The 20,882-nt window shown below is 39.0% G+C and overlaps 1 protein-coding gene across 5 annotated transcripts in view; it reads right to left on the reverse strand.

Annotated features, from left to right (window-relative positions):
- The window catches only part of ARMC8 (armadillo repeat containing 8), a 109,134-nt gene that overhangs the window by 20,697 nt on the left and 67,555 nt on the right, over positions 1 to 20,882 (reverse strand). For all 5 annotated transcript variants that reach the window (XM_005201885.5, XM_024991103.2, XM_024991095.2 and 2 more), the window contains 3 exons: positions 6,268 to 6,350; positions 5,875 to 5,956; positions 2,075 to 2,161 (listed from right to left, as the gene is read on the reverse strand). In XM_005201885.5, the coding sequence (XP_005201942.1) occupies positions 2,075 to 2,161; positions 5,875 to 5,956; positions 6,268 to 6,350 (252 nt within the window). The remainder of the gene's footprint in view (positions 1 to 2,074; positions 2,162 to 5,874; positions 5,957 to 6,267; positions 6,351 to 20,882) is intronic.

Genomic DNA, 20,882 nt, shown 5'->3' on the forward strand with positions numbered 1-20,882 from the left:
ATCCAAAAGCCAAAGTAAAGCCTGTTGTCTCCTTTTTCCCTGTAGTCCTGAAAGACTCAGGAGATACCCCACTTCTGTGTACGTTGACTCTTGCCCTTGTGATCTGTTACCTAGTTCCACACGCTCCCTGCCCTCCTCTGAGACAGCCACTCCCTGCTCTGCGGCAGCATGTGTGCCAGTGTTCTTCACAAACTGTGACTACGAAGTGACATGGTTGGTTTAGAACAGAACTAACTTCCTTCCAAATTGTTAACCTTATTCATCAATGTGCTGCAGAATTCAGCTTTTGGAACTACTTTCAGGACTACCTATCAATTATACAAGCAAAATAGTCTTGTACTTTTATAGTCAAGTATAGGTATAAATATTTAGTCAAATATTTTAGGTATTAAATGTGATACATTTTATACCTAAAATAGCATGTGTTAGTCTGACGACTTGCTTTATTTATGGTATTTGGCTGAAAATAGGTTTTGATAGTTTCTAAAAAATTCAAACCTTAGAGGACTGATTTACCATCACCAGCGAATGCTTGAAAGGTCTATTTTTGAAGTGGGTTCTAGAAATGTCTTAAGCAATTCAGACTTGCATACTAAGACAAAGGTCAGTGCCTTTCAAGATGACATATTTGAAGAAAAATACACTTTACTAGTACAAACTGTACAGTTGAAAAAAAACTTTTTATTTTAAAATAAGTTTAAACTTACAAGGTAGCAAGACCAATTTAAGGAACTTCCATATATTCTTTTTCCAGACTCACCAATTTTTAACATGCTGCCATACTTATCATCATATCTTGCATTCTACACACCCATATCCACATTATTTACCCTTTTTATGAACCATTTAAAAGTAGAATGAAAACATCATGCCACTTTACCCTGAATACCTCAATGAGTATTTCCTAAGATCAAGGATATTCTCTTAGATAACCATAGAACAGTTACCAAATTCAGAAAAACTGATAGTAAAACAATACTTTTATTAAAACTAGTCCATATTCCAGTTGTGTCAACTAGCCCAATAAATGCTTATACCATTTCCTTCCCTTCCAGTTAAGAATCCAGTTTACTTTTAATACTAAAAAATCAATCATGTTAATGACTCTACACCAGAGCCCATCTACCTTCCTTGCTAGCTAAATATTCTGAAGGTAGCTGTTCAGGATGATTAAAAGTGTCACACTGACTGCAACCACATCATCCTCAGCAGAGATAGGTGCTCTGGTGTCCTATCCTGCCTCCCCTTCTTTCAGAACAACTACCAGTCTCTCCCACTTTGTCCCAAGATTTCCGCTTGCTGAATGATGGTCTCTGAACCACCACCTCATTACTAATGTCTTCCTAAACACCAGTCAAAAGTCTGAAGTATTACAGTGCAGGAAAGAAATTCACCAAAATGGGACACTAAATGCACTTAGTAACGGATGGTGTCCAAACCTAGCTCGTGACTAGGCAGACCAGAGACATTTCAACACTGTAAAACTAATTCTATCAGGTAACCTCTTCCCTTTATTAAAATTTATTTCCATTTTCTCTATCATAAAAACAATGCATGCACAAACAATGTATAAAATGCATATAAGGGGGAAAAAAAATCCCAAATGTAAACCCTCCCTAAATAAGTACAATTAACATTAAAAAGATTACTTTTCAAAATAAAGCTTAAAAAAAAAAAAAGATTACTTTTCAGTGCCAGCAGTTATCTCCTTGCAATGCCATGTAATCTTGGTTTACAAAATTGGGTCTTAATTTATTCTTTAGTAAATATAATTTGAAAATAGTCTATTACTTGTGTAATTATTTTCTATATTTACAATTTTAGACAGTTCAGATTGACTATAAGCTATAATATCTTTGAAATAAGCTGCATATGCCAGGCAGAGAAGGGCTAACAGGGAATGACAGCTATATTTTAAAATTAATTTAATGCCCCCCAACATCTAAACATCCAAACAATTCAGAAGTAGTGTTAAACCCCGAGCCTCAAATTTTAATGTCAACTACTGTGAAAATTATTTAACTAAGCTCTAGACTGGGCAGAAGTCATCTAGGAAGAGAAAATCAACACTAACCTCTTTGCTTGGAGAAAATTCAAGAAGGAGATTACATAGCATGGACGATGCTACTACTAGGATTTCATCTGGTGCATTTTGTAAAACCTATGGAATTAAAAAAAAAAGGATACTATTAATAGTTTGCAATCGTGCAGGTGAGATCATCAGAATAAATGAGAACAAAAACAATTATCTTTTAATCTGATTTCTCATCTTGGAGAGAGAGGAAAGATCCACCTGACACTGAGTGAGACTTCACCTAGTGCTGTCATGATGACTGACCAAGGCCCTCAGGTCTGTCTTGCTGGAGAACTACAGCTCACTGCTACATGGAAAAGGAGACAGACACGAGTTAGGATGGGGTGCTCTGGTTTGAAGACCAGAGAACTGCTCTGAGGCAAGTTAACCCAATTGATTCCACCACATCAGGCACTTAGGAAACCACAGAACTGCCCGAGGGCCTGAGCCTTTCCATTGCTTCTGGAAGGACCTGTCTGAACAGGAATGTGGATGGATCAAACTATGACACAGGAAGAGCAAGGTGAAGAATTGGTTCTCAGGACTGGAATCACATGGTCCTGACCGTCACTCCTCCACTTATTAGACACGTGAACATAAACACATTTCTTAACCTGTCTGAGACTTCGCAACACTTCCTTGATGGGAATATTTAAGATTAAATGTCATTTGCTGAATAAGGGAAGTGGCATAGCATGGACGTAAGAACGCAGAATGCCTGAATGCAAATTTCAGTTCAATTACGTAATAAGTTTCTGAATTCCTTGCCTGTAAAATGAGGATAATAACAGAGTCTGCTTCAGGGATGTGTATGAAAATTAATACATAAAAAGATTTTAGAGCAGAAACTATCACACAGTAATGGCTACATAAAAATAAGGTTTTAAAGAAGGTAACTCCTTGCCATAATTGCTATCAGACACAATATCAGACTCATACAAGTTATACAGCAAACTATCATGGACTCTTGCTGAACTTAGAGAAAACAACACAGCATGATGACAAAGGTTAATTGCTGTTAGCTATTATCAGAACCCCTTCCTTCTAGATTCAAAGAGAGAAGGCTTCATAAGCACCACCAGTTATATGCCATATCCACTTCAAAGAAATCCTTTGCACTTGGAATCAGACCAGGATCAGGCTTATGACCCCAAAAGGAATCCTAGGAGTTCTAGTTACACAAAATGAAAATGGATCATTAAAAAAAAGAAAAAATTTGGAGAGTTAAATGATTATCTGCTTTCTTCAGCTAAATCAAGTCTGAAGTTCCCATGTTAAGAACAAACAAGAATTACAAAATCGAAGCAATTCTCCTAAAATACTGTGTTTTAAGTCTCCTGTGAATTGTTAGCTGGGTGATAAAGATCAAATCTCATATACTATGCTGGCCAATCTCTGTGTTCGCCATAATCTACTCTAAGACTCTGTTCACCCTTCCCTTCCCTTGCCATGTCCTTCCTACATCTCTATCCATGCTTTAAAGTCATCTTCTTCCAGAAGCCCTTCCAAAAAGAAGTCATTCTATCTTCCTGAGTCCACTGCTATTGTCTGTGACCTCTCTTAGGGCCCGTATTACTGTCCACTATTCAAATTCTTTGTGCAGCCCTGCCAATCTCCTTTCCTACTTACAAACTAAAGCTTTTTGAAAGAATAATCTATAATAATATCTATAGTTTAGAATAATCTATAATAATATCTATAGTTTAATTTATCCAGGCCTAAGTGGCACTGCACAAAGTGGGCACTCAAAGAACGCTTATGAATTAAGAGAAATAATGATTTTCCAAAATTATACTACTTAGAATCATTGGTTGAAATAAGTGAATGCCAAACAAGGCTTTAAAAAGTTGCTTTGTTTCTTGTCTATGTGTTCAGGAATTTACAATAATATGAATTCAGGGTAGTGTATTTTGGGAGGAAGGGACGTTCTGTGTCTTGTTAAGAAAAAAAAAAATGACTTTCAAAATGTGTATTTTGTAAAAAAGAACCATTAATAAATAGTTACTACTTGTTTCACAAAGTTGCTTTACTTTTATGATTCATTTAAAAAAATATTATTTGTTTTACAGAGATTCATGTGCTTTTACCAAGTTTTATTCTCAAATTAGATAACACTAAATGATAAAACAGAAGACATGCTAGAAAAATTCAAGAAATTCTTGAAAGCAGTATCAGATATAACATACGAAATTTAGAAGCTGACATCCAACACTGACCAAATAGAATTTCACCAAAATAAGAACAAAAAATAATCCACAAATGAAAGTTTTAGTTAAAACTGAATGCCTACTCTTCTATAGTTTGCTAATCAACATTTAAAAACAACAGACAAGAAAAAGGGGGAAAAGAATCAATAGACATGCAAGCAATCTCTGAACTAAAAAAAACCTAAAAGTACCTGAAATAAATCACTCATTTACTTTCAGGGATTTAATACTATACTTTAAATGTGCAAAACAGTAATAGTTTGATGGTAATTATACCCACATGTACCCAAGTGCACAAATCCTTTTAGACTGCTCACCCAACTTGTGCCCAGGCAGAACTAGTCAGAAACCACTTCTGATTCATATGATAGAGGGGTACTAAGCTGAGCAATCAGAATGAGCAATGAGCAATGGCTCCAGAGAAAATATCTGGAAGCTATTTTGGGAAATAGTAGAGCACTTAAAAAAAAATCTTGAATGGACAGAATCAATAAACTAAGATGAAGCTGCTACAAAAAAAGGTGAAATCTAAGAACAAGAAAGAGTGGCAACAGTAAACTCCCTTTCCTGGGGAAGGCACTGGCCCAACCCTTCCAGCTGGTGCCCAGCTTCCACCCGGTGCCCACGGCGCACCCTCCACCACAGTCCTGAAGGCGGCTCAGTCCTCCTTCACACACCACATGTAATGTTTCTGCTCTTCAGGCTATTCCTCTCTAGGAAATCCTCCTGCCTTCCTTCTGCCTTCAAAGTCACTTTATAATCTGACAGAAGCCTCCCCCGACTATTCTGACTAAGTCTACCACACAGAAGCCTCTACTGTAACTGAGGCTTTAAGCTGAGGGCAAGAGCTCTGTAGTACAAATTTTTGGTAGACTTACTGTGCCCAGAGGCTTTCACAGTAGGTACTAAAAAGCAAAACAAAAAGCAAAAAACTTAGACAAAAAAAATCTGCAGATCAAACGCAAAGTATACAGTTGCTTAAAAAAAAAGAAAAAAGATGGTGAGACCACAGTGACCTGTGGTTCTGTAATGTATGAGGGATAACATTATTAGCAGAAACCTGATGCATATTCTAAGTCTCAATTCAGATAATTCTTTCACCTAAACCACCCTTTTTTGTGTGTGTACCCTCAAAGGAAAGACCTTTAGGTCTTAACAAAGAAGTCTTTCTGGAATGGAGAGGCAGGAAGTAACAACTTTTTAAAAATATTAAGGGAGTGCCAAAAGACTAAGAACAGGTTATATCTGTAAATGGCTGATTCCTTTCTTTTTTAACAACTAAAAATCACAAAGATAACTCTGGATCTAAGTCTAAAGTGTAATACTAGTCACGGAGGAAGATCCGATGAATAACTGAAGTTTTATTTAATGCAAGAAAGCCAGGTGTGGACTTCCCTTGTCACACGAGATGCTGACCTCAGAAACACAGTCCGCCTGTTCTAAAGAGGCTTAGAACATAGATCGGAGGAGGTAAATGTTCACAACGCTTTAACATAAAAATCAGACACACTCCTAGGTCAGGGAGAGCTGTCAGCTACCTTGCCCACTAATGGCTCTGCGGGAATAGGTGTGGACTTGATGTTTTCTTCTTACCTTCATTAAAGGTTTCCACACGGCATGATCCTGGAAACTGGTTCGAAGCTGCTGCACAGATCTAGATAAACTGTGCAAACATCTACAAAGAATAATCAAAATTAGCTTCACAAGAAGCCAAAACTTTTCCTTTTAAAACACACTGCTGGGCATTGCACAATTACTAATATACATTTCAAGTTTATCTACACACAGCGTTAATTCAACTACTTCAGGACTTCATGGGCTTTTCAAGCTAGTTTCTCTGTTAAATAGTGTTACACACTGTATGAATTCACCTGAGAATACTGTCAAGTAACATTTGGATTCTGTGCTTACTCGGTGAAGGTCCGGAAAGGAAAAAGGTTAAACACATGGCAAAGGATTTTTATTCAGGCCATTTAAAGCTCATACCTGACGGCAGCTAACCGCACCTTGACACTAGACTCAGACAAGCCAGTCACAATTCGGTCCATCATATTTTCAGTGTCAATGATCTGGAGAAAAAGGTTAATGCTGCATAAATAACAACACGAAGATGACAAACTTCACTGCTTGTAAATGCAAGTATGTTAATGTCCATTTTACGCTTAATGCTGTTTTTAGCAAGAGTTTTGGCCTCTGGAACAATCACTTTGCAGTGGGGGCAGACAGCTGATCAGAAAGGTGTGACTACCCCACCAAGGAACTGCCAGGCGGAATGGTAGGCGTAAAGGGCAGATTATGTTTTCTTTATTTTTAAAGACACTTAAAACAATAATTACATGTGATAAATATTGTGGTGGTGTTGCATAAATAGTTTTGAGAAAAAGCAAGATATAACTGAACTACCATTGGGCAGGTTCCTGCCAGAGTGAATTTCTCGAAAAATCATGGTCCACACTCAGTCCTTAAGAAATCTGTGGGTTTCTCACAGAGCCATCCTGTGGCCACTCTCTTACCAAGCAAACTGAAACTAAGCTAAATATTTAGAAAAGTAATCTTTGCCAACTTTCATTGTAGCACTAAGTCCTGCTACTTGTAATCATTACAGTCATGAAGCTTTATTATTTTTTAAATTTAGGAAAAAGAAAGCCTATGATTTTCCAATGTAGAGGCACAAAATAGTATGTGGAAGAAATTAATTTGTGTGGTCCTATGAAAAAACAGCATATTAGAAAAAAAGCTAATGCAATCACAACACAAATATTAACAAAAACAACTACTATTTGTTGAGCACTTCTATGTGGCAGGCATTGTGCTAGTAAGTATGTTACATTCTGAGAATTAAGCCTTTTGTAGGCATTATTATTCCCCATCAGCACATTAGGAAATTGAGGATTCTAGATAACTGAGAGTTTGCCTAGCATCACAGAGCTGAGATAGGAATCCAGGCATCAGACTCTGGAGTCCTCATGCGCAGCCACACTTGTAATACTGCCATGGTTAGAGAAGGGGTGGGTCTGTGCTCATCAGGTAGCTCCCAGTGCGGGCAACACAACTGGAGTCATTATTTTCACCCGGGAGAACACCCGGTTGGGCAAACACGTACAAAGATCACCTGTGGAGTTTAACAAATTCCCAGGCCAATTAAATCGGATTCTCTGTGCTGGGCCCAGGCACCCGTATGTTTTTAGAAAGCTCCTCAGAGTCCAGTGTGCAGCAAGGTTGAGCGCCACTGACCTACGCTAAAATGAGAGGCGTTAGAAGCCTGCCCTCAGAACAGGACAGGATGGGAAATCTCAGGATGTTCAAGCCAAACGGGACGAGAAGAATTGAAATGAACGGTGCCTGGGGGAAATCTCAGGATGTTCAAGCCAAACGGGACGAGAAGAATTGAAATGAACGGTGCCTGGGAGAAAGACCATCGACTATTAAGAACAGGCAACCACACTGCAGTCATAGGGCAGGAGGAATGCTCATTTTAAAAAAGAAAAAAAAAGTAATGATTTGCAGGTTCCAAAGTGGCTGATGAAAACTTACATGTTGATCTATTTCTCAGCCTAGATCAGACCTCATCTCATCCTTACCTTTGTGTCCTCCCTGTCATCTCCAGCCCCTGAACACCACCCTTCTCACTGTCTATCAACCTGACCCTCATATATCTTCTCTTTGACCTGGATGTCATGCTCAGATATTCCACATATTAATTAGACTCCTTTCCACTGTCCTCCCACCACTCAGTTCTGTTGCAGATCCCAAAATGCTGACTATTTACAATAGCTAGGACATGGAAGCAACTTAGATATTCACAGAAAGATGAATGGATAAAGAAGATATGGTACATATATACAAGAGAATATTACTCAGCCATAAAAAGGAACAAATTTGAGTCAGTGGTAGTGAGGTGGATGAGCCTAGAGCCTGTTATACAGAGTGAAATCAGAAAGACAAAAACAAATACTGTATATTAACACACAAATATGGGATCTAGAAAAATGGTACTGATGAAAACTATTTGCAGGGAAGCAGTGGAGATGCAGATGTAGAGAACAGACTTGCAGACACAGCAAGGAAAGGAGTGGGTGGGACGAATGGAAAAAGTAACAATGACATATACATTCTATTATGTGTAAAACAGATTACTAGTGGGAAGCTGCTGTATAGCACAGGGACCCCAGCCTGGCACTCTGTGATGGCTGAGAGGGGTGGAATGCGGGGAGGAGAGAGAGGCTCAGGAGGGAGGCAACTTATGTATACTTAATGGCTGATTCTTGTTGTTGTATGGCAGAAACCAAGAACATTGTAAAGCAATTTTCCTCCAATTAAAAATAAACAAACAAAAAACCCTGCTGATATTAGAATAAAAAACCCACCAACCCTGCCTGCCTGGTCCCAGGGCATGCCACCCTGGCTCACGGTGGGCCCATGAGCCTCGCACTCCGCTGCAGGAGACACCGTTTTTCTCACAATGTTTATCTCCTCCTTCTAGTGCTTCTATTCTCCCTCATACCCTCAGTCCTTCTGTGCTCACCTCATTCTCCAGGGACACTGCTTTCTTTCTGGGACACAAGTTGCCTCAACTTCCTTCTTCTCATTAACATGTCTCCATACTTTTCTTCACTCCTGTTGAGGCTGGGTACTTCCAGCTCAAAGCCCTTCTCGCTTCTCCACTCCTCTTCTTCAATCTTTACTCTGCTCTACCCCACTGAGTCCCCTTCCTACGTCTGCCCCACTGCCCATTCCCACTTCTATTTAAAAGACGTAAGTGCCCAAACTTTAGACTTTTCACCCCTTCCCTTCCTTAAATGGTCCCAAAGCTCTGTTCATCCTCACTCTACATAAATGAAAAGGCTGTGACTTTGAAATCAGCTTGATATGGATACTTCCTTTTCCTGAACTTTAGCTTCATATTCCTAACTGCCTGCTCAATGCAAACTTAGTTTCCATGAAATCTAACCCATTATGTCCCACACTGAGTTATCTTCCCTCCTAAATGTGCTCGTTCCTCATGTCTGTCTCTGTCACTCTGTTAAAGGTGTTATTATTCTCCCCATCACCCAGGCGCTACATTTGTTAATTCTGATTTCATCTCTTCCTGAACACCCAATCAAGTGATTTTGCACTCTACACCTTTTATTCATTCTCTTACTGATCTCACTCCAATAAACTTATTAGGACCTTATTATTATTTCTTTGGGATTACAGCCTTTCCCAAGTTATCTAATCTTCTGTGCTACAGCAACTGTCAAAGACTGCTTGACTGACAGGTCCCTTTAATCAGGCACTAGCCACTGTTCTTGACAAAGGCAAGGCCAAACCACGGGCCTTCGGCACGGGAAGGAGATTAGAAGTTGGGGCAAAACTCTGGGCACTGAACAGCTAGATGCAGAAGTCCCAAAGCTCCTCCATGACTTGGGAAGTAATTCCTACTTAAGAATAAGAAGGGATAACTTGGGAGAAACAGTTCCCTGTATTGAGTGTAATCACATTACCAGAAAATAAAGTGTTGAGGGCTGGGAAAGGCGCAGGGGCAGGGACACCTGATTACGCTCCAAGACCCGAGAAATACTATTAGACTGGCTCTGCTGCTTAAGAAACCTGGGCACAGTAAATACAGACGTGTTAGAGGCTCCTGGACAATATTTATCGGCCACATCCCACCAAAGATGGAAATCTGCCAAGGCACAGGACAGGTGTAGTAGTCATGTAGACATACAGATCCATTCCTGCGTCTGAGCAACTCGCTTGACCTCTCTGGGCCTTCAGGAAAATGAGGGGATGCAACAATAATTATTTTACTTCCAATTCTTTGAAGTTAGGGAAATAAAAATTGTATAAGTCTGTCTGGGCAAAACTGCAGTGATGTTCAGAAATGACATGGGGAGCCAGGTTGGTTAGAAGAGAATGGAGATAGTGCAGGACAGGGGGACAAAATCAGGGAGCAGGCAAGGAAGGGCAAACAGGACACAGCTCCTATTTACATGCCCGCATTTATCTATTCAGCAAATATCTGCGTGCCCCCTGAGTGCTAGGCATGGTTTTAAAACTTGAAGATACAGTGATGGAGGAGAGAGAGCCCTTGTTCCCAATAAACTTATAGTGTTGAATAAGCAAGTGCAATCAACTATTTAATGAGTGCCATGGCACTTGAATCTATGTCAGTAAGAGCACTTTAGGAATGACACAAGTCATAGGTCTAAGGCAAACAGAGTGAAATAAGTACAAAAGGTAAGTAGGAAAAACGCCCATTCTTAAGAGTGGGAGTTCTATTATCAACTGGGAAGTGGACATTAATTCGAGCAGAAAATGTTCTGGCTCAGACCAGAGAACACTGGAGAACTGTGCTAGTGGTCAGTCACTGAGACATAGAGTGGAGCTTTGAACTTTCTTTCAAGTTTCCTGGGGGGTGTGATGGCTAACACTTCGGGGATAGAGGGGAGCTTTAAGGTAGATGGAAAACCTCGCTCCTGATTTAGGATATCAAGTAGTAGAACTATCTGGAAGTATATTCCCTTCAGACTATTGGTCATAGTCTATCAACATGTCTGCAGTAGGAGGCCCAGATTTGTAACTAAATTCATCATAGCGGAACCCTCCTAGGGTTCCAGAGAGCACACTACTTAAGTGTCTGACCTACCTTTTCCATTAAGGTATCAGTCGGGGAGCAAGTGGGTAAAAATGATGCAAAGTCAGAATGTGAATGAATTTAGGTTTCAAACTCCAAAGAGTGCCCTGAGAGGCTACATGAATGAGCAAAAGGATCTAACTGCAATTGTAGCCTTGAGCATACTGAGACATCTATGCAGGGATAAAAGGAGCACTGTAGTGAATACACTAACCAAAATGAGGATTAAAATGTGATTCTGTTCAGTTCAGTTGCTCAGTTGTGTCCGACTCTGCAACCCCATGGACTGTGGCACACCAGGCCTCCCTGTCCATCACCAACTCCTGGAGCTTGCTCAAACTCATGTCCATTGAATCGGTGATGCCATACAACCATCTCAACCTCTGTCACCTCCTTCTCCTCCCACCTTCAATCTTTCCCAGCATCAGGGTCTTTTCCAGTGAGTCAATTCTTCGCATCAGGTGGCCAAAGTATTGGAGTTTCAGCTTCAACATCAGTCCTTCCAATGAATATTCAGGATTCGTTTCCTTCAGAATTGACTGGTTGGATCTCCTTGCTGTCCAAGGGACTCTCAAGAGTCTTCTCCAACACCACAGTTCAAAAGCAACAATTCTTCAGTGCTCAGCTTTCTTTATAGTCCAACTCTACTGGAAAAACCATAGCTTTCACTAGACGGACCTTTGTTGGCAAAGTAGTCTCTGCTTTTTAATACGCTGTCTAGGTTGGTCATAGCTTTTCTTCCAAAGAGTTAAGTGTTTTAATTTCATGGCTGCAGTCACGATCTGCAGTGATTTTGGAGCCCAAGAAAATAAAGTCTGTCACTGTTTCCATTGCTTCCCCATCTATTTGCCATGAAGTGATGGGACCGGATGCCATGATCTTTGTTTTCTGAATGTTGAGTTTTAAGCCAGCTTTTTCACTCTCCTCTTTCACTTTCATCAAGAGGCTCTTTAGTTCTTATTCACTTTCTGCCGTAAGGGTGGTGTCATCTCTGTATTTGAGGTTATTGATATTTCTCCCAGGAATCTTGATTCCAGCTTGTGCTTCATCCAGCCTGGCATTTTTCATGATGTACTCTGCATATAAGTTAAATAAGCAGGGTGACAATATACAGCCTTGACATACTCCTTTTCCAGTTTGGAGCCAGTCTGTTGTTCCATGTCTGGGTCTAACTGTTGCTTCTTGGAGGTAGGAAAAAGTTTGGAATCAAATCCAGAGAAACAATTTTCAGGTCACCTGGGAAGGAGTTGGCAGTGGCCACTGCCACAGTAGCTCTCTGACCCACGTGAAGTCTAACAAAGCACTGGATAGCTTCTCAGATGTGGGGCTGGAAAGCCAAATACAATAAAACACATTCTCCAAGGTGTCTTTCAACAACCCTAGTACTGTGCTGTAGAGTTAATAATGATGGACAGCCAGTCCTAGTCCCTGCAAAGGATCTTTACGTCTTTCCAGGTATAAGAGCAATGACAAGTGGGGTCTGAAGTTGTTCTACCTCATGGTTCTTGGAGATTCCTCACCATAGCTCAGCAAATATGCCCTGTGGCATAGCTTGTTGAATCTGCTCTGAGAGAAAGATACACAGACATTGCGTCTGGCCAGGAGGAGTATTAGTAACGGACTGAATTCTCAGAGTGGAGTCATCTCTCTTTCCCTGCTCTTCAAGGGGACTGGTTTGTACCTTTAACTACAGAATTAAAGCATATAAAAAATGCTGTACCCCAAACTGACCACATTTGAGGTCTGTGGGCTAGGTGCTATGTACCCTCTGCTGGTGTCTTCATCACTACATGCTTTTGATAAGCTTTTTGTCTCTGACATTGGAGCTCTCATAGGGGCAGATGAAGATCTATTGGAATAGCATGTGAGGCCCCTGTTTTGGGACAGGAGATCCCTATGGCCTGGGGGAGAGAAGGGGTCAGCCTAGCGGGTCAGGGGGAAAATGTGGAACCCAGATTATCCTAAGGCAGAGGTGCATGGCATACATGGGAATATTACCAAGTTAAAGGTGAAAGTAAAAGTCGCTCAGTCATGTCAGACTCTTTGCAACCCTATGTGGCCTTGGCTTACAAGGGAATTCCCCAGCCCTCCATGAGCTCTAGTGGATCTATGACTTAGTTGTGGCCAAGTCATAAACCACCTCTTTCTCAGAAAACTGAAGAACTGAAGGGTCAGAGAGCTAAAAACAAAACAGAAACAAAACAAGACACAGCTACTCTTCCAGCACGATCCAGGATGAAGCATTTTCCAAGTACTGCAAACTTCAGAGTGGACTTTGAACTTGATGAAATTAGATGAAGATGTGGAAATGGAAACCAGGCAGATTCTTAGCGGCATCACCAAACTTCTTAGACAATTCAAAGCAGGTGGGCTCAGTTATTTATGCTAATGTGCACAATGGCCAGATAAACACAATTCCAAATGGGCTTCCGTGAAAGGTTCCTAGAAAGAGTTCCAACAGAGGATAACAAAACAGAACTGTCCAGAAAGAGTGAAGACTTGGAATCAAACTTTTAAGTCAGAAGACACTGCCATCTAAGATGATAAAGTATCAAATCCAGAAAGTCTAGTTAAAGCAGCAAGGACCAAGCAGTCAAGCAGACTGTAGCACAAGGAGGTCAGGGAGAAAAAGTAGGTCTGGCAAGGAAAAAGGATCTACAAGAGCCCTGAACTTGCTATGTCAACACTTCAGTGTCACAAGTGTCAGTCTCAGGGCACACACTTGGGTCTTCCTACTTGGAGCCATTTACATAAGGTCCAGCCCCTCATCTAAGTTATCTTTTTAAAAGATGAGCCCTGTGAACACAAGATCAGATGACAGTGGAGTTGGCTGGCTTTGGAAATGAGGTAAAGGCTAGGAGGATGAAGAGGGGTTAAGAGATAACGAAGTAAACACTGGAGTGAGGTAAGTACAGCCAGCTGATCTGGTAGACTGAGTAGCATTTGCAGCGGACTGGGGAGGGATCTGTTCCTACAAGTAGAAAATCAAACTTTTCCTAGGTTTTAGGATGTGAGCATACTGATTTTGCCACAGAATACTTTAACTAAAGGATATGCTGCCATGCATATCATGGAAATGCTCGAGCACTTAATATTTATAACTCCTGAGTACATCCTCATGCCATTACTCCTTTATTAAAACAAAGCAAAACAAACTAAATCCCCCAAAGTACATGGCCTTCCATGAATCAAGCAAGGACAGCTGCAATGCTAGCTCTTAAACAGGTTCAACTGGAAACCCAACCCTCTTACTGAATTCTCGTGGCATTAATGGCAGCAGACATAACTCTCTGAAAGAACTAAATGAACTTATGGCTGTTAATTTTTACTTGAATAATGTTCAAATCTACACAGATTTTGGAAATAAACTCTGTAAAGGTTTAAAAATCTACAGAGGTCTTAGAAATAAACTTCTTTATTGACAATGAGGTCTTTGAAGTTCAGAAAGATTAAGTCACTGATTCAGGTTCTCTAGGCAAAAGGCAAATTTGGGGCAAGACAATTCCACCTGATTTTCTGGCTTCTAGTTTGAGGGCCTTTCTGCTCACTGTGCTTAAGGATGAGATATTTGCTTAGCCTCAGTTATGAGGCTGAGGCCTGAGTTTGAAAATTAGGAATGAAGAGAACTTAAAAGTTTTCAGGGTTGTAGGAACTACAGATTACCTATTGACATCCTAGGCCAATAAAGATTAATATATACTACACAAGGCAAGAAAGGGCATTGCTAATAAGCTAGACAAAGATAACAGAAAAGGTCTAATTCACAACACCTACATGAAAGAAAAATGACAAATCATTCAGCCTGGGTTGGGAGTATAAATGCCAAGGATCAGAGAGGTTGCAAGTCAATGAAGAAAAGTTAAGAGAACACTGAAGAAACCACAAGAGTGAGTTGTACTGACTGTGAAATTCAATTCCCTTATAATCTGCTCTCCATTCTAGAAGCAGGACCCAGCTTCAGCAGATACCAACTAAACAGACTAATATTCTACTGTTCTCAGGCTGCAAGCCCTACGTGCTCTGGATGAGACCTGCAGGTTTTCCCCAACTACAGCCTATTCTGTCATATTTTTGCCACTGCTCCATACAAGATTTTCTGACATTTTCCTCTAGCAAATATTTAAAGAAAAAAGGGTAATTTTTTACCGGAGACTTTTTTTTTCTCTAAAATATACACAGTTTCAGCTCAGACGGTAAAGCGTCTGCCTACAACGTGGGAGACCTGGGTTCGATCCCTGGGTCGGGAAGATCCCCTGGAGAAGGAAATGGCAACTGACTCCAGTATTCTTGCCTGGAAAATCCCACGGACTGAGGAGCCTGGTAGGCTACAGTCCATGGGGTCGCAAAGAGTCGGACACGACTGAGCGACTTTACTTTCACTTTCTCTAAAGACAGATTACTGATCAAAACTATATCCTAGAGTCTCAGTAAACATTTTACAAGGCATTTCTTCCCTTCTCTCAGTCTTCCATGGTTCTTCATTTCCACATTCATACCAAACTTCTCTAACCCCAGTCTTGGGAGACAGGGTTGGGGGAAATAGTATACGTTCTCTCAGCCAGAGAAACTGAAAAACCAAACATCATAAGAGTTGGTCTGCAGGGCCTCCTTTTGGTCCTTTCTCTTGAAGGCATTGAACTAAATTAACATCTAAGCTCTCCTGCAGGTCCAAGCCTGGGAGCAGTATCACTGCTTTAGGAGTGGAGGACAAAGAGGAGGGGTTCTTAGGGTGGGCCTTCTGTATTTCATTCTTGCTTTTAAGCCTCTTTAAGTGGCATTTTGTCATTTCTACCTCTGGACCTTTTTATCTTCTTAAAGTGAAAGTAGCTCAGTCATGTCCAACTCTTTGTGACCCCATAGATTGTAGCCCACAAGGCTCCAGTGTCCATGGAATTCTCCAGGCAACAATACTGAAGTGGGTAGCTGTTCCCTTCTCTAAGGAATCTTCCCAACCCAGGGACTGAACCCACATCTCCCATACTGCAGGCAGATTCTTTATCGTCTGAGCCACCAGTGAAGCCCAAGAATACTGGAATGGATAGCCTATCCCTTCTCCGGGCAATCTTCCCGACCCAGCAATTGAACCAGGGTCTCTTGCATTGCAGGCAGATTCTTAACAGCTGTGAAACTTCATTTATGTTAAGTGTTTAAGAGAAACACTCCAAAGTTCTAAACTTTTCCACACTGTAGAGAAAAAAATAGGAGAACTCTCTTGGCCCAAACTGTCCTTCTCTTGAAACCAAAAATATAAATACAGCATGTGAGAAATACTTATAACATCTAAAAATCGATCAACACTTCCTCAGTCAAAAACATACTTCTCTACACATAAGAGTTCAATTTTAAAAGTTCAACCACTAGCTTTATGGCAGAACAAAACCTAAACAGCTGCTGAATTACACTTTTATTTTAGCATATAGACAAAACCATTATAAGTGAGTATTCAAACAACAGAACTAGAAACTTCCCCTCGATCTCCTACTGTTTTTCAGGGGTCTGAATGACGTGCTGCCCCAAGAACCATGCAACACAATGGCTTGCTCAGTCCCTGTTCCTCAGCACAAAGCTGTGCACGCAACAGTCTTAAATATCCTACAGGTTGGCTGGCTGACTTCTGATGCCCAGACATACACAATTTACTCAATAAATACAAGCACAGTTATCTATCAAGTACTGCATTTATGGAGCTTACATTCTAGTTATGAACATTATAGCTTGATAAGAGATAACTACTAAAAGATTTCAAAATGCTGCCTCAAGTTCAAATCTATTCCATAAGGAAGCCGTCTATAAGATAAAATTCTGAGATGATATCATTAACTCTGGATGCTTCCTTTCCAGAATATTAATTTACAGTGTAGTCATATCAAGATAGTGGCCTTAGAAACTAAATCTTCAGTGGATGTAGAAGGAAAACAGATATGGAGATCTTTTATTTCTTAATATCTTAGAAGGAAAGGATGAGAATGCTTTTAAGTAAACTTCTTTATAATATATAAATGGACTTCAACTACAGCCTTATTTTAATCATATCTAGGTAGATCACAGCAAAACTGGCTTTCAATGTAGATGAGACATTTTACACACACATGAGGCGCTAGAATTACTACACAGCAATTTAGTGTCTCGTTCCTTAACTGCTTTAAGTTGTAGGCTCCCACAAGCTACATACAAGTCTAGTGCTTTATTCTTGGAATACAGGAGGAGGTATACCATAAATGCCACATGAATAAACGGATGTGACTGATGCATCTCATTATTCACTCTGTACCAAAAACTATGTGAGAGAAAAAACACATTTTCTGAATCTTATACTTTGCAACCACTTAATACAGATGATTAAGTTTTCTGAATTCAGAACACTTTTTTTTCAGACTATCACATATCTCCCAGTGGAATTTCTTGCCATTTCATAATTTGGCTCTAGTGGGCATTTAATTTTAGATGAGTAAAGTAATGAAGTGGTTAACAGCACAGGCTTTGGAGTGAGAGAGACTGGAACACAATTTAGGGGCTACCACTTATTGGCTGGATGGTCTTGGTCAAACCATTTGTTTTCTGATCTGCAACAGCTTACCTTACAAGGTTGTATAAGGTTTAAGGGAGATAATGTGCTAATGCACCTTTATCAGCACAGTGCCCAGCACACAGTAAGTGCTCAATAAATGGTAGTTCTGCTAAGTTTGGTTTCCCAAACAGATGATCTCTTGATGTAAATATCTGAATTACATGATTTTTACATGCCCCATACCACGGTGCTGCAGTCTATGGTGTCGCAGAGTCAGACACGACTAGGTGACTGACCAACAACACCTAACACAATGTTTCATATGTAGTAAGGGCTAAATAGATATTTACTTAATAATGGAACTGGATGGATCTTAATTTTTCTCTTTGACAAGGTGAAAAATCTTATTCTGACAACTCTGCTAATCAATATACAGAATCTAAGGTTTCCTATCATAACCAAAAGCCGTAATTACCATCCAATTTGTCTGGGATCTGTCACATGCCAAAATCATTCAAACAAGGGAAACAGCACGTAGGACAGCATCCAGTGGCAATGTCATACTGTCAACACTTGACAATGCCGCTCTTTCAGGAAGTCAGACAACTGATCTCCAAGTCACCCCCCGCCACCTCCCCGCCTCCCCTCTGGTTTTGGTAGGGCCCCATTTCTTTCTACAGTCCAGTATGAAGAAGAGAATGAGAAATACAGTTTTTCATCAAACTGGTTTATGGGTGTTTCTATTTAGCTATGCAGTTTTAGCACAGGGTGAGCAAAGTTTTTCTGCAAAGGGCCAAATAGTAAACTTTAAGGTTTTCTGGGCCATGTGATTGTGCAAAATAGCCACAGGTAATGCATAAACAAGTCAACATGGCTATATTCCAATAAAACTTGATAGATATTTCATCAATTATACCTCAATAAAGCTGAAAAGAGATACAGAGGAAGAAAAACTTTATGGACACAAATTAGAATTTAATTTACTTTTCATGTCAGGAAATATTACTCTTCTTTTGGTTTTCTTCTTCCAACCATTTAAAACTGCAAAAACCATTTTTAGCTCACAGGCTACACAGGTGATTATTACACAGGTGATAAGTACCCACAGGATATAGTTTGCCAACTCCTGTGCTAGTATCAATATAGTGAAGTATGCAGCACTGATTCTGGTTCTTCATCACAAACTCAATCTTCTCAAGGTCTACTTCTGCACAAATATTTTATCATCCCAAACAATTAATTCATTTCTAGATAGAACATTCTTGAAAATCCAACCAAGTCACTAATTTTAGCTCTACATAGACCATAATGTAATATGGTCTTTAATATATACCATATTTTAGCCAATTTCTTGGTTTATTAGACATCTGTCTTAATTATATTATAAACAACTAATGAAACAACCAGTTTGTACTTCTTATGGAAAAAAAGAACAAGAACTGTAATTCAATGATTTATGTAACTACAATACCACAAAAACAGTATAACTCTCAATTTTATGTCTCCATTTAATGAAAGTCTAAACTATAAGTTCATTGCTTGATTGTATAAATACCTCTATTATGTATATAGCATTATCGCTCCCAGGTTTGCTTCTTTCAGTATGTTGAAGGCCAAGGGTCTTAATACTGTGGACAAGTGGCAAAACCTGGTCCTGTCATGGTGAACTCTTTAAAAAATACTTACCATCATGAATCAGTGTTGCAGAGTTCATTTAAAATTCTTTAGTAGATTAGCTTTCAGATGATAACTAACAATTTAACCACAGATTAAATCAAGTAATTCTGAATTCTGAATGAATTGTTGTTATTCAGTAGCAGAACCAAGTCCTGAAGGGTGCTATTTCTGTGATACCGTCGAAAACCTTCAAAATGTTCAAGGCATTTGTTTCAACATGTAGACTAATGCTTAGAAAGAATTCTCTGCATCTGCCTGATTTCATGGCAGAGACAAATACAGAATTTTGACAGTATACCTTTTAGATAACCATTTAGAATTACTGAACTTCACAAAATATTTAAAAATATAAACTCATGGTACAATTATACTGTTACACAGAAGACCAATTATAAAATAAAATAAAGCTACAACAAATGATTAAAAAAGTTCAAAGTGAAGTGCTTATTAAATTTTTGAGATATTAAAAAGATAGTAAGAAAAACTGGCCTAAATTTACAAATACACTTTAAAATCATATAACTTCAAAAACACAGAAGATTTACATTTGTTCAAAATTTGAACATGTGCATTTGGGATATGGTTTCTGAAGAATGATGATTCTTTGGAGAAATGACATCTATGGTAATCATAGACAGTAATAATTAATACTTAGATAAAGTTAGATAGAATTTGGTCTCTTTACTTTGCTCAAGACATCTACTACCTATGATTTTAACCAATTATTGATTTATATTGTAAATTCTATTTCACTCCAAGAAAAACAAAAGTGTTTTTGTGCTTCAGAGGGCACGGAATAGCAACAAAAAGGTTTTGAAAATGAGTATTTTAAATATATTTTAAAATATAAGAGTAGGAAGACAACTTATTAATAAAAGATAAACTAAGGAAAGACCTATGCTTCTGAATTATATTATTTTTACTAAAACAAATAACTAATAGTCTTGGAAATTTATAGCACAAAAGCAGTCTTCACTATAAACCTTTTTATTTATGCCCCAATATCATTCAATTTTTTTCCCTAATACACTTAAAAATATATTTATCTTTAATCTTCCAATAAAATTATTCATGGAAGGTATTCTAACAAATGCTTCCATTTATTGAGCACCTACATGCACCATGCTAGATATTTCAAATACATTGTATCTCAAACTAAAATGTCCCTGCAGATAAAAGTTCCTCTGCTAGGAAAAAGAGGGTATAAGACAAAGTCTCAATCTTCTTTTTGCTTTCCTCATTTTTCTCTGCCTATACTTCTCAAAAAAACTGTCTAAGAAAAAAAATTGCTATTTAAAAAGAAAATATATCTCACCCTTGGCTACCTTCTTCACATGTGTTATGTAAAAACCACTGTGACTAGTCTTTTTCCCCTTACAAAGAACAGAAACTTAAGATTTCGTGTTTTTGATTCTTGAAGATAGAACAGGCATTTAGAAAACATCAAAATATTAAATTATTCATTTCCAAATTGATTCAAGGATAGGTCCACTGATATCACCATATCCACTTTAATTGGTTCCAAATAATTCTTTGAGCCCCTTGCAAATTCTTACTGGCATTTCCTTACTTTTCTCTGACTTACTAAGGTTTTATTATAAATTCTGAATATTAGGGCTGTGTCTTTACTTCTCTTTATCACACCTTCTGTTTTCCCCCCTCTCTCCACCCATCTAACATTATTTATACAATGTAGGCAGTTCAATCAATCTATGTAGAATTAAATTACTGACCTTCATTAATTATGATTTTCATAAAAATCTGACATTCATTAATTGGGAATTATTTTATCCAGTT

Source organism: Bos taurus, chromosome 1 (genome assembly GCF_002263795.3).
Source record: "Bos taurus isolate L1 Dominette 01449 registration number 42190680 breed Hereford chromosome 1, ARS-UCD2.0, whole genome shotgun sequence".
NCBI lineage: Eukaryota > Metazoa > Chordata > Mammalia > Artiodactyla > Bovidae > Bos > Bos taurus.